We start from the raw sequence: 14,759 nt of genomic DNA, 5'->3' as shown, positions 1-14,759 counted from the left end.
ATGAAAGCACTAGGTCTGATGTCGGCAGCACTAGAGACTGTTCCATGGTCCAGGTTCCATATGAGGAAAATGCAGAGATGTTTCCTAACACAAAGGATTGTGCTGGGAAACAGAGCAAAAGAGGACTTGAGATGGTGGTCGGACGTAAGCCGATTGGACAGCGGAAAATCTTTTGCCGTGGCACAACAAGTAGTAATAACGACAGATGCCAGCCAGACAGGTTGGGGAGCGACATGCGACCAACATATGGCGCAAGGATTATGGTCAATCAAGTTTCAAACAGCACACTCGAACTTGAGGGAAATGCGAGCAGTATATCTGGCTTGCAAGGAATTCGACCACATTCTAAAAAACAAGGATGTGGTGATACGTTCGGACAACAGCACAGTAGTCTCCTACATAAACAAGCAAGGAGGCACAAGGAGTCAACATATGATGAAGGAAATAGAGAAGTTGTTAATCTGGGCCGAAAACAACGTGCAGAGTATGTCAGCAGTATTTCTGGCAGGGAAGGACAACACCCTGGCAGATGGACTCAGCAGAACTACATGTGTCCCAGGAGAATGGAGTTTGAACGAAGAGGTCTTCGAAACCCTAGTAGGGAAATGGGGACTTCCAGAAGTGGATCTCATGGCCACAGGAGAAAACAGGAAAGTCATGAAGTACTTCTCAAGGTTCAAAGAACATCAAGCATCACAAATAGATGCCCTGACTTGCAGATGGCCAAAGGGGTTGGCGTACGTCTTTCCTCCCCTTCCTATGATACCAAGATTGCTAAGGAAGATACAGAAAGAAGAGACAACGGTGATAGCAATATTACCGTATTGGCCAAGGAGACCTTGGTTCCCGAAATTGCTTCAGATGGCGATAGACAAGCCCTGGAAACTACCACAAAGGCTAGACTTGTTAATACAAGGGAAAGTTCAGTCCCCACAACCAGAGTCGTGGAGCTTGACGGCGTGGCTGTTGAGGTCAGAAACTTAAAAAGAAGAGGTTTCTCGGGGACCGTGATTAACACACTGCTAAAGGCAAGAAAAGAATCCACATCAAAATCATATTATAAGGTATGGAAGAAGTACAGTTCTTGGTGTGCGGAAAATCAGCAGTCTCCAGGGGAAATACCAGGAATTCTGGGATTCCTGCAAGGAGGTCTGGAAAAGAGACTATCTCTGAGTACAATAAAGGTACAGATTTCGGCACTGGCAGCTATGCTCGATAAGAACATAGCAGAGAACAAGTATGTTAAAAGGTTTATACAAGCAACCAGAAAGTTAAGACCAAAGTTCAAAAACCCTCTAGCGCCTTGGGACCTGAATATGGTCCTTAAAACATTAATGGACAAACCTTTCGAACCCCTAATGGAGGTCCCTCTAAAGTACTTGAGCTGGAAGGTGGCATTCCTGGTGGCCATAACGTCAGCCAGGAGGGTGTCCGAATTACAGGCCTTATGGGCGGAAGAGCCGTTTCTAAACTTTTTTGAAAGTAAGGTGGTGTTGCGGACAAACCCACAGTTTCTACCAAAAGTAGTCTCAAATTTTCATATAAACCAGGAAATCGTACTCCCATCTCTCTGTGAGAATCCGAGTAATGAGAAGGAGAAGAGATTGAACACACTGGACCTGGTGAGGGCACTTAGGGTGTATATAGAGAGAACAAAGGACTTCAGGAAAACAAAGAATCTATTTGTTTTATCAGAAGGATGTAGAAAAGGATTAGGTGTCTCAAAATTGACACTGGCCAGATGGATCAGGTGCTGTATTCAAGAGGCATACAAGATGAATAACCAAGTTTTACCATCAGGGTTAAAAGCGCACTCTACGAGAGCACTAGCCACATCTTGGGCAGAAAAAGGAGAAGCGTCCATTACAGATTTGTGCAAAGCAGCGGGTTGGGCTTCGGCTCACACTTTTACGAGGCACTACAGAATTGATGTTATGTCCTCGGCAGACGCAAAATTTGGACGGAAAGTGCTAAGTGCAGCAATTTAAACTAACAAGGGTTTGTAAAAAAAAAAAAAAAAACCTTTTTCTTTTTTGGCATAATATATGATTATGTGTATTATTATCTTATGTTTATCAGAGGGAACCCACCCTTATTATAGTACTGCTGGGGTACCTCCCACAGGTGTTGGCTGCCATGGGGGAGGTAGAGGAAATATCAGATTGTTACCTGATAATATGTTTTCCTCTACTCCACCATGGCAGCATATATTCCCGACCCTGTGTTGTTAATTGTTGTTATGCAATAACTATGAGTTTATATTTAAGCTGGAGAAATGAAGACAAGGAGGCCCAGGAGGAGGAGCCTTATATAGGGGCCGGATGTCTTTTTTTCCTTTCCAAGTACTACCCAGAAGGGAGATAACCCACAGGTGTTGGCTGCCATGGTGGAGTAGAGGAAAACATATTATCAGGTAACAATCTGATATTTACATTGAATACCTGCCTCAGAAGACAGGGAGGTTCACATTATGGCAGGTATTCAATGAGATGATTCATCCTGTGCAGCGAATCCTGTTTCGGATTCGCTTCACGATCACCGGGTTCCAGAGGGCTGGTGCATTCGCTGCCAGCCCTCCCTCACCCCCATTCAATGCCTCAGGGGCTCGCTGCCCCTGATGGCGAATTGTAACCCCCTTGGAGAATTCCGCAGGGACCCAGGGGTATGGCGGAAGGCAGGGAGATGGAAGCCTCCCTGCCTGCGCCGGACACTGTGGGGGTGAAGGAGGGCTGGTGGGGATACAGGGAGAGCCAAAAAAAACAAACAAACAAAAAAAACCTTTATTTTAAAAGCTCTCATTCCAGTTCACCTTAAAAAGATGTCGAATGCAAAACGGTGAATCATGGCGAAAATCATGAAGAAAGCAGTTCTCCATCCTAGCATTGAATACACTCTCGGCAAATCACAGTGAAAACCTCATTGAAATACACCAGCGAATTGCAGCGAGCATGAAACGGACAACTTTGAACATTGAATAGGGTGAATTAGACTTTCAGTGAAAACAGCCCAATTCGCCGAAAAAAGCGTTGAATCATGAGCATTGAATACTGCCCTATGTGTTCCCCTTAGTACAGGTGGGATTTTTACATCTCTATTTGTTGTAGTTGTCTCTTCATTGTATAGGCCATTAAAATGGACGGGTCTACTTCATATACTATGATTGATTGAAAATAACTGCAAACATAACGCAGATACCACTTTTCTACTGGAATATTTTTACAGTGTCCACCGCTATCGTTGCCATCCTTTAATGTTGTCTTGTAACATTCTCTGTACATATTATTTTGCCGTAACCTTGGAGACATAAGACCATTTCTATACACCCTTAATAAAATCTAAACCAGTTCACAATAAAAATGTTAGTTTATGTTGTCGTGCTAAACAGTAGGATAAATTTTAATAAGTAACATATTTTAGTACTGTATAATGAGCGAACAAGTTTTCTGCCAAGCTCAATGTTAAATAACAAGATGTTTATAGCTGCAATGTTCTTCTGCTGTAGTTGTATTAATTAACCCAATTAATGGGTCTGCACATTTCTTCTTTGTTATGATCTAAGCCTCTTTATGGGAGTCTTTTGGGGCATACATCTATGGGCAAGTTCACCATTCTGACTATGCCAAAGCGATCCACAACTGGGATCAAAAATGGTGGCTGGTGGTTATCCCATTGGGGATTCAGCAAAAAAAAAAACTGCATGTTAAAAATTTCCAACCTGTCCATCCTCTGGATTTTTGCAGTCGGAATCAGTGAATCTAAAAATTTCCAACATATCGGATTTTCTCTGATCTCCCAAATCCTGGGCATCAGGATAACAGTAAATTTCCCTGATACCTGCCTGATGTATGGTTCCCATTCTATGCATGGACCTTGATAGCACATGTAGGCACGGGTTTAAAATACATGCAGCCATGGATGTTGGGATAATTTCTAGTTTTCTACCTCATCTACCATTTTATTGATGAGGAAGGATGTTTCACTGATCATTAAAGCAGCACAGACATGAGTTATCTTATGGAGCATCAGTAATGTTTCTGGTGTCTTGTTTTTCAGAGAGAGAATGGAGGCCATGGAAAAGCAGATTGCCAGTCTGACAGGACTGGTCCAGAGTGCACTTATGCGGGGCTCCGACAGTGACAATCCAAGGTATAGAGCGCGGGAATGCAGTGTCCCAAGTATGGCAGCTGCTGAATGGTTCCTCCAGCAAGAAAGTATGGCCATGTACCTGGAGGATATTTAGGGGGACTTAGAAACTAATTAAATGTTTATATTTAATTTCCTAAATTGCACCAAAAAAATGACATAATACAATTTATTGCTATGGTTTAAAACCTAATTTATTTGACAACATAGAGGGGTATTTAATCTGCATTTGCCTATTCAATGCTGCAGTTTCTGACAGTATTGAAGGCTGTCATTTTTTTTTTTACATTTTTTTAAGAGACTAAACAGTTTTGTTAAGAAACGGGAGTGAATCCGCTGTCGTTTTCCGCCAATCTGTGGCCGGTTTCACCATTCCATGGACTTTCCGACATTCGGAACATTTTGACTGTCGAGTTAGTGTCGGAACCGGCAAAAAAACATTAGAGATTCCGACTTTCGGGACGTTCCGACAGTCAAAATCCCAGATTGAATACCGCCCATTATATTTAAACCAGTTTTCAGAAATGTCCATCAGTACAATTTAGTTGTTTGGCTGAAAAGCACAAAACTCACTGATACCCCTTTTCCACTTGCAGTCCCGGGTCAGACCCGGGAATGTGTACCAGGATGCTTCCCGGGACACTACCCGGGAATGTACCCTTTCACACTGCATTCAGACCCGGGATCGACCCGGGACAGCCCCATTCATACTGATTCATACTGATCCCAGGAAATCACTGCAAATACCATATGAAATGGTCATTTTAACTAAAAAAAAAAGTGATGACAAGGGTGTTTAAAAATATATTTTTTATTTATTTGGTTTAGCACCTTTGGATTATAGGTGCAATTTTTATTTGCCTTTCATTTTGCCTTTGTATAGACACTACAATAAAACAATAAAGAAACCATCCTACACCCATACCACCCCCATCCCAACTGCCCCCATCCCAATTCCCCTCATACCAACCCCCCGTCCAAACCGCCCCCATCCCAACCTCCCTCGTCCCAACCCCCCCATCCCAAACAAGAATTGCTTGAAGTTTAGCATTTCAAGCTAACCGAATGCACAACCAGTTGTGCATTAACACTTTAGTCAGGCATGTCCGACGTTGGCCCTCCAGGTGTTTTGAGGCCGCACATCCCAGTATGCTTTGCAATAGTTTTTGCATTCTCTAATAGCAACACTGTGGCGGAGCATGCTGGGATGTGTGGTTTCGGAGCGTCTGGAGGGCCAACGTTGGACATGCCTGCTTTAAGTGCAAAACAATGAACTACAGGTACATAAACGCATGCCCTCCAACATGGCCCATTCCATTAGGTACAAAATGCTCTGTTTCTGGACTTTCCTGCCAGTGGCAGTTGCAGAGTTGGAGCTGCAGCACAATCCAATGTTCAAAAAGGGGAGCCACACCTAATGCCACTCCAAACATCACTGTCCTGGACTCACTGACAGTTGATGTGACCCCCCTCTTTGAATTGTGGACTATGCTGGAGTCCAACCTCTGTAACTGCCACTGGCAGGGAAGTCCAGGAGCAGAACATTTTGTACCTAATGGAGTGGGTCATGTTGGAGGGTATGTAAACACTGAGGTAAACTGGTGCCTAAGCACTTTAAGTGCAACACAAAATGTACTAGTAGTGCATAAACACTGAGGTAAACTAGTGCCGAGGCACTTTAAGTGCAACACAAAATGTACTAGTAGTGCATAAACAACGAGGTAAACTAGTGCCGAGGCACTTTAAGTGCAAAACAATGAACTACAGGTACATAAACACTGAGGTAAACTAGTGCCGAGGCACTTTAAGTGCAAAACAAACAAAAAAAATTAAGTATGTGCCTATAGCTTTAAGACAAATTGCGAAAAACTGAAAACTCTGAGGTTTGCTCATTTGCAGCATTGCTTGAACCAAAGTATGGTCCATGATTATATGTGGAATAACCCGGTTCAGGGTATTGCGAGCTGTGGTGTTGGCTTGGAGCTTTTGGATTATTGAACAAACGTTCCAGGAACGCCATGTTCATTTGCTGCAATTCCCTATGACGCTCAAGAGCCTCTCTATTCATGCGTTCCTGCATTGACAGGATTTTAGAAAGAAATGAGTCCTGCATTTCACGCTCGGCCTCTAAAAATTTGTCGATCCTTGCATTCTCCTGTGTGGACATAGCATTGTCCATTTCTCGGAGTTCTTCAACAAGGGCACTTGTCATGGCTCTAGCTGCTTGCCCCGCTTTGTTCATTTTCTTCGTTCTAGGTGGAACGTTGTAAACTGTAAAGATAAGATATAAATTGAAAATGACCATACATAAAAATAGCAGCTTTGGAAAACTATTTAATCAGTGGCGTAACTAGAAACATGTGGGCCCCATAGCAAAAGTTTATAAGGGCCCCTATTTCTCACCTAATGCTAAAAAATGCATAAAGCATATAATAATTTGACAGGCAAAATGGGCCCCTCTCAGCTCTGGGCCCCATAGCAGCTGCACCCCCTGCACCCATGGTAGTTACGCCCTTGTACACACTGCTTAACACTGCGACATCACTGCAGGTTATACTTTGATAACTGTATATTATGTCACCCCCCCCCCTTCCCACAGCCTACAAGTCCCATCATGCCTTGCCACAGTTTTGCTATTAGGCAATGCTTAAACTGTGCCAAGGCATACTGGGATATGTAGTTCCACAACTGCTGGAGGACCACTATTTGGTCATGCTGTGCATAACCCTATGCTCCACCTCCACCCCACCCCCAACCTAACCCTATAGTGTGCTATGTGTCTTTAAAAAATAAACTTACTGTTTCTCTGCAAAGTTGGGGAGACGGCACCCACTGTCAGTGGTCGCAGCTTCCACGACCTCTTCAACGGTGACGGATATGCTGCCATCAGGGCTGGGCAGGTGGCTGGATGTTTCATGCTCAATACAATCAGGTGTGTCCTCGATTAGCAGGGGTGATGAGTGGCAGACTTCACTTGTCTGTGTATCTTCAGGGCCTTGGCTGGTTTCTGCAGCAATGTACTTTGAACTTGAAGACAGACTCACAGGATTGCAGAGAGCTGTGTGCCCGAAGACGGTTGCGCAGATGTCATAATATTCCCACTCGATGCGGCCAGCCCCACTCTTTTTACGGTTGTTGTCATGCACCTTCATGAACTTCTTTCTCAGGGTCTTCAGTTTATTGACAACTTGCTGTTGTGTCCGGATCATGCCTCTGGCTTCAAGCAGCTTTGATATGTTTTTATAAACCACGGCATCTTTGACTGTGCCAGTAATTTGGCGTTTTATCTCCTCCTCGCCCCTTATGCTCAGGAGCTCTCTCACTTCCTGGTCCGTCCAGTTTGCCATGATGGCTGTCTGCTCCGATCTGCACATGTCCAGGGCTTCTCTTCCGCTTTCCAGTGCGATTACAGATGACATCAGCATTGTGAGCCCAAACAAAGCTCCAATCAGCAGCTTTTTTAAAGTCCCGTGTACCCGATCCCGGGTACGGGACCATTCACACTGGCCGCATCCCGTGTCGATTCCGGATCCTACCCAGGTCAGGACCTGGGTAGAGATCCCGGAATGCTGAACACGGGATATCCCTCAAAGACCCTTTCACACTGCACTAAATCCCGGGTTGATGCGCGTTCATGTGCAAAAACCCGGGATATTTTTGCAAGTGGAAAAGGGGTATGAGTGGCAGCCTGGGTTCCGAACAAGGGGCATATCAAGCTAAAACACTAAACACACTAGAGATCTAGTGACCTATCTTGCATATTCTCACCATACTATTTAACCTACAAGGAAGGTTTATCCTGAATTAAGAAGTAACCTGTTACATTGTACCAAATATATGCAACCAAATATATGCAACATCTCCTTTGTCAGAATAGAATTTAAGCCAGTGGTTCCCAAATGGTGTGCCTAGGTACCTTGGGGTGCCTCTGGACACATGCAGGGGTGCCTTGGGTTGGTGGTCAAGGACCAACTCAAATTATTTATGATCAAATTATTAGGCAAAACCAGTGCTTGTGGCTTCCAATCATAATTTATGTGGACAAATTGAAGGGAATCCTATCCATTTCCACAAAATTTAACCTAACAATGACATTTAAACAAATTACTTAATTTAGAATTTGTAAAAAAAAATGTCACTTCTGGTCTAGGGGTGCCATGAAAATAATTCTGACTCTAAGTTGCTGTGATTAAAAAAAAAGGTACTCTTTACCTAGCACGGCGGGCATCGCGGCCATCAAATGCACTAAAAAACGGGTGCGACGCGATGCCCGCGATTTCCCATAGGGAACAATGTTAAAAGTGTGATTGGACGCGATTTTACTGTTCAATGCCTCAATGCCCGCGATTTTTCCATAGAAAACAATGTTAAATGGGCCACAGAGCCCAAATAGTCCCCCTGAAGTCTGAAATGGCCCCCACAATTGTTAACGCCACCCCACGATCAACGTGAACCCGAAGCGTGGCGAGCGCAGCGGCGGTACGCGTCCTCCGACCTTTTCATACCCCCACTATCCACGTCGGTGTGGAGTTGAGAATAGAATAGTGAACCGAGCCGGAAGCGTGGCGAGCGGACGCGGATACCTTCACAGGTAAACGCATCCCTTCGCGGGCTTCACAGGTATCCGCGTCCGCTCGCCACACTTCGGGCTCGGTGGCTCGCTGCGCTCGCCACACTATTCTATTCTCAACTCCACGCCGACGTGGATAGTGGGGGTATGAAAAGGTCGGAGGACGCGTACCGCTGCGCTCGCCACGCTTCGGGTTCATGTTGATCGTGGGGTGGCGTTAACAATTGTGGGGGCCATTTCAGACTTCAGGGGGACTATTAGGGCTCTGTGGCCCATTTAACATTGTTTCCTATGGAAAAATCACGGGCACTGAGGCATTGAACAGTAAAATCGCGTCCAATCACACTTTTAACATTGATCCCTATGGGAAATCGCGGGCATCGCGTCGCACCCGTTTTTTTTTAGTGCATGCGATGGCCGCGATGCCCGCAATTTTTTACCCCCGATGACCGCGATGGACATCGTGGGCGCCGTGCTAGGTAAAGAGTACCAAAAAAAAGGTTGGGAACCACTGCATCAGGCCATTTCCTTCTTGCATTTGATTTTAGCATACATCACCCAAAACGATTTATTTAGATTTAAAGTGACATTGAATGAGATAATACAAGAAATGGATAATGACACTGTTAACCTTTTCTAAACTTGTATATTTGCAGTGAGAAGTCAGAGGCTGCAAATAGCGGATCACCAGGTACATACATAGGTCTGTAACTATAGTGTATCGGAACAGCACTAATTGTCAGTTAATGATGTAGTACTAAAACATTTCTGTGGATTTACTTTTATCCTTTAGAGATACTGATAATCTCCACACACAAAAAAAAAATCTGTTCAGTAACCTGTGTATCTAAATGCACACCTTATGAGTCGAGCCAATATGATGAGAATTCATTATACCTCAATCATGTCATTGTGTGTTAGCCCCAGGTTGTGTAGACAGTAGTTACAGGTTTTAGTTGCCAGCAGAAACTGCATAGGCTGAGCAACATGTAGCAGTGTATCTAGACTGCTCTTAAAGGATCTTTTTCTTTTTATATATTGTTGACCTACTCCTCTCTACTCATTTCTCCTCACACCTCTTCCACCTCTGGCTCCTCCCTTTTTCCAGCCTTCTCCTATTTTCAGTTTCATTACTGAAAAAACTTTTATGATGACTGTGGATCCAAAAATTGTGATTAACTGCACTATGTTTTCCCATGGAGTTGGTACAGTAATGTGTGCAGCAGTGGCATTAGTTCAGTTTTTTGACCTGAGAGGTGTGAACAATACACAATATATCATTATGCACAATCGTTCAAATATATGTCCCAATTTATCAATAGGCGGCCTCCACAATGTAGCAACATTTATTCCAAAAATAGTATTTAGCAGACAGCATTTATGGATGTATCCAGCTCACGTATTAAAAAAGTTTTAGATGTACACTAAAAGGTATCAGTATTCAATGGACAATTATCTGTTCCACCACGTGTTTGCTATTTTCAGTTTGTACCTTGTTTTAAAAGGAGTATTTTGCCTTAAAGCTAGCCTCTATTTCCCTGAACCCAACAAATAACCCACTGGGAGAATGTAAAAAATCCTTAATTTGGAAATCCAGAGGGCTTGGGTAACCAGGATTTTTAAACTGGTTGAATGTTCCCAATTCTCTGACACAATTATTGGGGAATTGAGAAATTGGCTCAATCTGTAGCTAATGTATAGGGTTCTTTACAAGTGAGTCATTCACTGTATGATCATTTTGTCTGACTGTTGAGAGAACATTTTTAGACCTGTTTAATTGTATTTAACAAGACTGAAGCTGCAAACTGTGATTGACCTCTAGTGGTCACTGAGAGTAGTGTTTGCAATTGAAAGGTTTATTTATTAACAAGGATCGATGCTGGGTACACACCAAAACTATTTGGATTGGATGCAAATAGTATGCAAATCGGGCAATCTGATTTGCATATGATTTGCATCCGATTCCAATTCGATCCGATCTGTATTCAGATGAATGGATCTTCTACAGATCCTACCTGCAGCAGGTAGGATCGGAATCTGATCCAATTCGGATCCAACCAAACGATTTTGACCCAATCTGCATCCAATCGGTCTGAATTGGATCCAGATTAATGGGATTGTGCCCAAATCGTTTTGGTGTGTAACCAGCATTACAATATATATTTTTACAGCTGTTTACACAAAGATAAATCTGTCCCTTAAAAGAAAAATAAGAGTTAAGAATTTGCCCACTATTTTATTTTGTTATGCTGGGATGGCATTACTAAAATAAGTTTGGCATTTCACCCTTTGATAAATATACCCCCAAGTATCTTTAAAATGAATATTGTTCATCTTTGCAAATTAATAGTTAATTGGTGTTTAAAGGTATGTTATCTTGCTATTTTATTATTCCATTTTAGGAGAAAGTGGTGACCGTCATATTATTTGTGATTCTCTCATAGCGCCTGGCCATCATAATGCTGGTACCCCAATGTCCACTTCCACCCCAGCTGACCAGAGTAAGGCGATCACCCGTCTGCACATGCAGCTTCATCTCCATGACCTGCAGCACAATGCTAGTGAGCTGAGGAACCAGCTGCAGCAGCTGAAAAAAATGCAGGTTTGTAATGGCAGAATTACTAGACTTGAATTCTATTTTCTGAAAAAGTTGATGACGCTACACAACAGCTAGTAGTTTTTATTAAGATGTTTATATGGCCATGGCTACCAAGGGTATTGGGTGGCGCTAGAATACAGAGCTCAGCTCCTCCATTGCTTTGCTATTAGAAAAGCTTCTCTGTGAGCTCTGAGTTTCTCAGACTGTGGCACATCACACCAACACCACTAAACACAACTGTTACAGATGTGTGTTCATACATCTTTGCTGCAGTCACACCAAATAACAGCCATGTTGGCCCACCAGGTCACATGATAATCTCCTGGCCTCAGACGTCTTTTTTTGCTTCTATTTTTGCAGAAAATGCATCTAGAATGTATGATGAGGCTGTGCTGATTAATATGATATGACACTTGTTTATCGGTGTGCGTCTTAGTCTCTGCATACTACAGTAAGTGTGATGATGTAGCAACTGCAGATTTTTCCCAATAAATGTTCTGTTCTGCTCTTTATACAAACTCAGTCACAATGCTATATACAACTGTTCTTTATCAAATTAATCAGCACAGTCTACTTGTACATTGTGCAACATTAACATTAGTTGCATTGGATCTGGTGACTCATTCATGTTAGACATCTCACGTTACATGGCATATTAAGGTTACATGTATGAGGACACATCTGTATATCTTTATGTGAGGTTTTCTGTTTCTCAGACTGTAGCGGACTGATGTTTTCTTGCTTTGGTTATTTGTAAATTTAACAGCTGTGTCTGGCCATATAATCCCAGTGATTTAATTATGCCTTATTCTTCAAGGGTATAATGTTTCTTATATAGCGCACACATATTCCACAGCGTTTTACAGAGGATATTTGAACATTCACATCCGTCCATCTTCCTCTCCCGCCGCTCTACCTCCGCCTCCCCCCTCTGTCTATCTCTTCACTGGCTCCCCTTTTCTTTCCGAGTTCTCTTTAAACTCCTCACCACCACCTACAAGGCTCTCTCCTCCTCCACCGCTCCTTACCTCTCTTCACTGATCTCTATCCACACTCCCTCCCGTCCTCTTCGCTCCATCACTGACCGCCGACTGACCTCTCACCTAATCACCTCCTCCCACTCCCGTGTCCAAGACTTCTCTCGCGCTGCCCCCCTGCACTGGAACAACCTCCCGCCACCCATCAGGATTTCTGATTCCCTTACCTCCTTCAAGCGCTCCCTCAAAACCCACTTTTTTCGACTAGCCTATCCCTCCTCCTAACCTGTTTTGATCCTCCTCTCCTGCCTCCGTTCCCCTCCGTTCCTACTTATCCTATTGTTTTTCGTTCGTTCGTCCACCCACCTATTTTTAGTATGTTAACTCTTATGAGTAGGGTCCTCCTTCCTCACGTACTCACCCTACCTCTTTACCTCACCTGTGCTCCTGTCCTGTTCTTCCCTTCCTCTACTTCATCTTCAGTCTCCTCGACAATTTTGACACCTACTTCTGAACTGATGCTGATTTTAGTTCTACCAGCTATACCCCTATTTATACTGTATTTTTCAACACACCCTGTACGTTACCTTGTAATTTGTTTTTTGTTTGCTATGTACGGCGCTGCGGACACTTTGCGGCGCCTTATAAATAAACGTACTACTACTACTAGTCCCTGCCCCAGTGGAGCTTACAATCTATGTTCCCTACCACATGTACACACACACAGACATTCTAGGGTTAATTTTGTTGGGAGACAAATAACCTACCAGTATATTTTTGGATTGTGGGAGGAAACCGGAGTACCCGGAGGAAACCCACGCAAGCACGGGGAGAATATACAAACTCCGCACAGTTAGTGCCATAGTGGAAATCGAACCCATGACCTCAGTCCTGTACATTGTAAAGTATACCTACAGTATCAGCCAAACAACCTGTGCATCAAACATCTTACCTTAATATAACATTGTTGTGCTTCCACCAGACTTTTTGTATACCTGCATTGCACATTGCATTGAGTTAGGACTTCCCACTCCATCATCATTTTAATGATATTGGTTTAAAATGACAAGATGTATATTATGCCCACCTTCTTAATCTTGCACATAATGATATACTTTCACATTCTGGACATTTTAGGCTATAGATTTGGGGATGTCCTGTTGTCATTTGTTACAGTGCTTTTTTTCACCCCATGTACTTCAGCTGCAGAACCAGGAAACTGTGCGGACTATGCTGAAACGTACAGAGACCGAGATCAGTGTGCGAGTTACTGACACCATGCGTAAGCAAGAAGATCCACTGCAGCGGCAGAGAGCTATGGTAGAAGAGGAGAGACTGAAATATCTGAATGAGGAGGAGTTTATAACTCAGCAACTAAAGTGAGTTTCTTGGCGGTAAAAACCCAATTAATTTACATACGTCTTCTCATGAGGTCGCTGCATTAGGGCTGCATGATACCCAGAATTCAGATGAGGATTTGGCCACATCTAAAGATTTAGATAAGATCATTGTGGATAAAAGGTAAACTCTCCAATTACCTAAAATTACAGATACATTTTATAATTTTGCTAATTTCATTTACTATATATGGTTTGGTTTTGAATAGGTTTTTGTATAAGCCCATAATCCTATGTTCGGCGCATTCTCCCATGTTTCAGTGCATAGGTAAGAACATCTCTGGAATTCTGTCTTCATAGGGGGGTATTAAATCCCGGGTCACGACTGTCGATCTGGCCCGACAGCCGTGACCCTGGCCTGTTTTCGTTTTGTTCGACCGCAGATCGCCAGGAGCGATTCAATGTCCCACTTTTTGATCGGCAGAAAGGGGGCGTGTCTTCGTAAACGGCTGTGGATTGTCGATATTCGGCAGCGATCGCGACAATTCACGGCCGAAATCTACAAAACAGGCCGACTTCTTTTAAAGTCGGGCCCATTCTGTCGATCTGCCTCTTCAATGCGGTCGGGAAAGACAGCATTGAATAGGCGTTCACCGCTATTTCCCCCGTCGTAAATAGTGGCCCAGATTGAATACCCCCCCCATAGTCTCCTCCGAATGATATGGCCAAACCTAGGCCCTTATTCTGGTTCACTTGCAAAGGCAAATTCCTTCTTAAATGGACAATACCATGAGCACTGCAGGTGGGGCAGATGTAACTTTTGAGTGAACCAGAATAACCCACCTAGTGTAAGTCAAAATGATCTATGTGTAACATGCTCTGCATAATGGAATAATTATTGCTTCAGTGGTATCTGCATTTCCTCTTGTAGTGACCTAGAGAAATCGGTGGATAAAATCAAGAAAGATTTTGCACACAACCACCGCCTGATCTCCACACAGGAACTGGAGGAGAAAGCTGTAGTGCTGAAGCAGCTTGGAGAGACACTGACAGAGCTTAAAGGTAAGAAGGAATTGTGAATTAAAGTCTGAAAGTACTGTACTATGGGGAATGCAATTCATTGTTGTACTCCA

General features: G+C 43.4%; 1 protein-coding gene across 8 annotated transcripts in view; it reads left to right on the top strand.

Annotated features, from left to right (window-relative positions):
* SRCIN1 (SRC kinase signaling inhibitor 1) overlaps positions 1–14,759 on the top strand; it is a 375,505-nt gene that overhangs the window by 320,977 nt on the left and 39,769 nt on the right. For all 8 annotated transcript variants that reach the window (XR_014444468.1, XM_083147133.1, XM_083147128.1 and 5 more), the window contains 5 exons: positions 4,054–4,146; positions 9,370–9,416; positions 11,158–11,315; positions 13,493–13,668; positions 14,558–14,688. Coding sequence is in view for 7 of the 8 variants with exons in the window: in XM_083147133.1 (XP_083003259.1) it covers positions 4,054–4,146; positions 9,370–9,416; positions 11,158–11,315; positions 13,493–13,668; positions 14,558–14,688 (605 nt within the window). In the remaining variant the exon portion in view is untranslated. The remainder of the gene's footprint in view (positions 1–4,053; positions 4,147–9,369; positions 9,417–11,157; positions 11,316–13,492; positions 13,669–14,557; positions 14,689–14,759) is intronic.

This window comes from Crinia signifera, chromosome 6 (genome assembly GCF_055691185.1).
Source record: "Crinia signifera chromosome 6, ASM5569118v1, whole genome shotgun sequence".
NCBI classification, from domain to species: Eukaryota; Metazoa; Chordata; class Amphibia; order Anura; family Myobatrachidae; genus Crinia; species Crinia signifera.
This window is presented reverse-complemented; position numbering and strand designations above follow the sequence as displayed.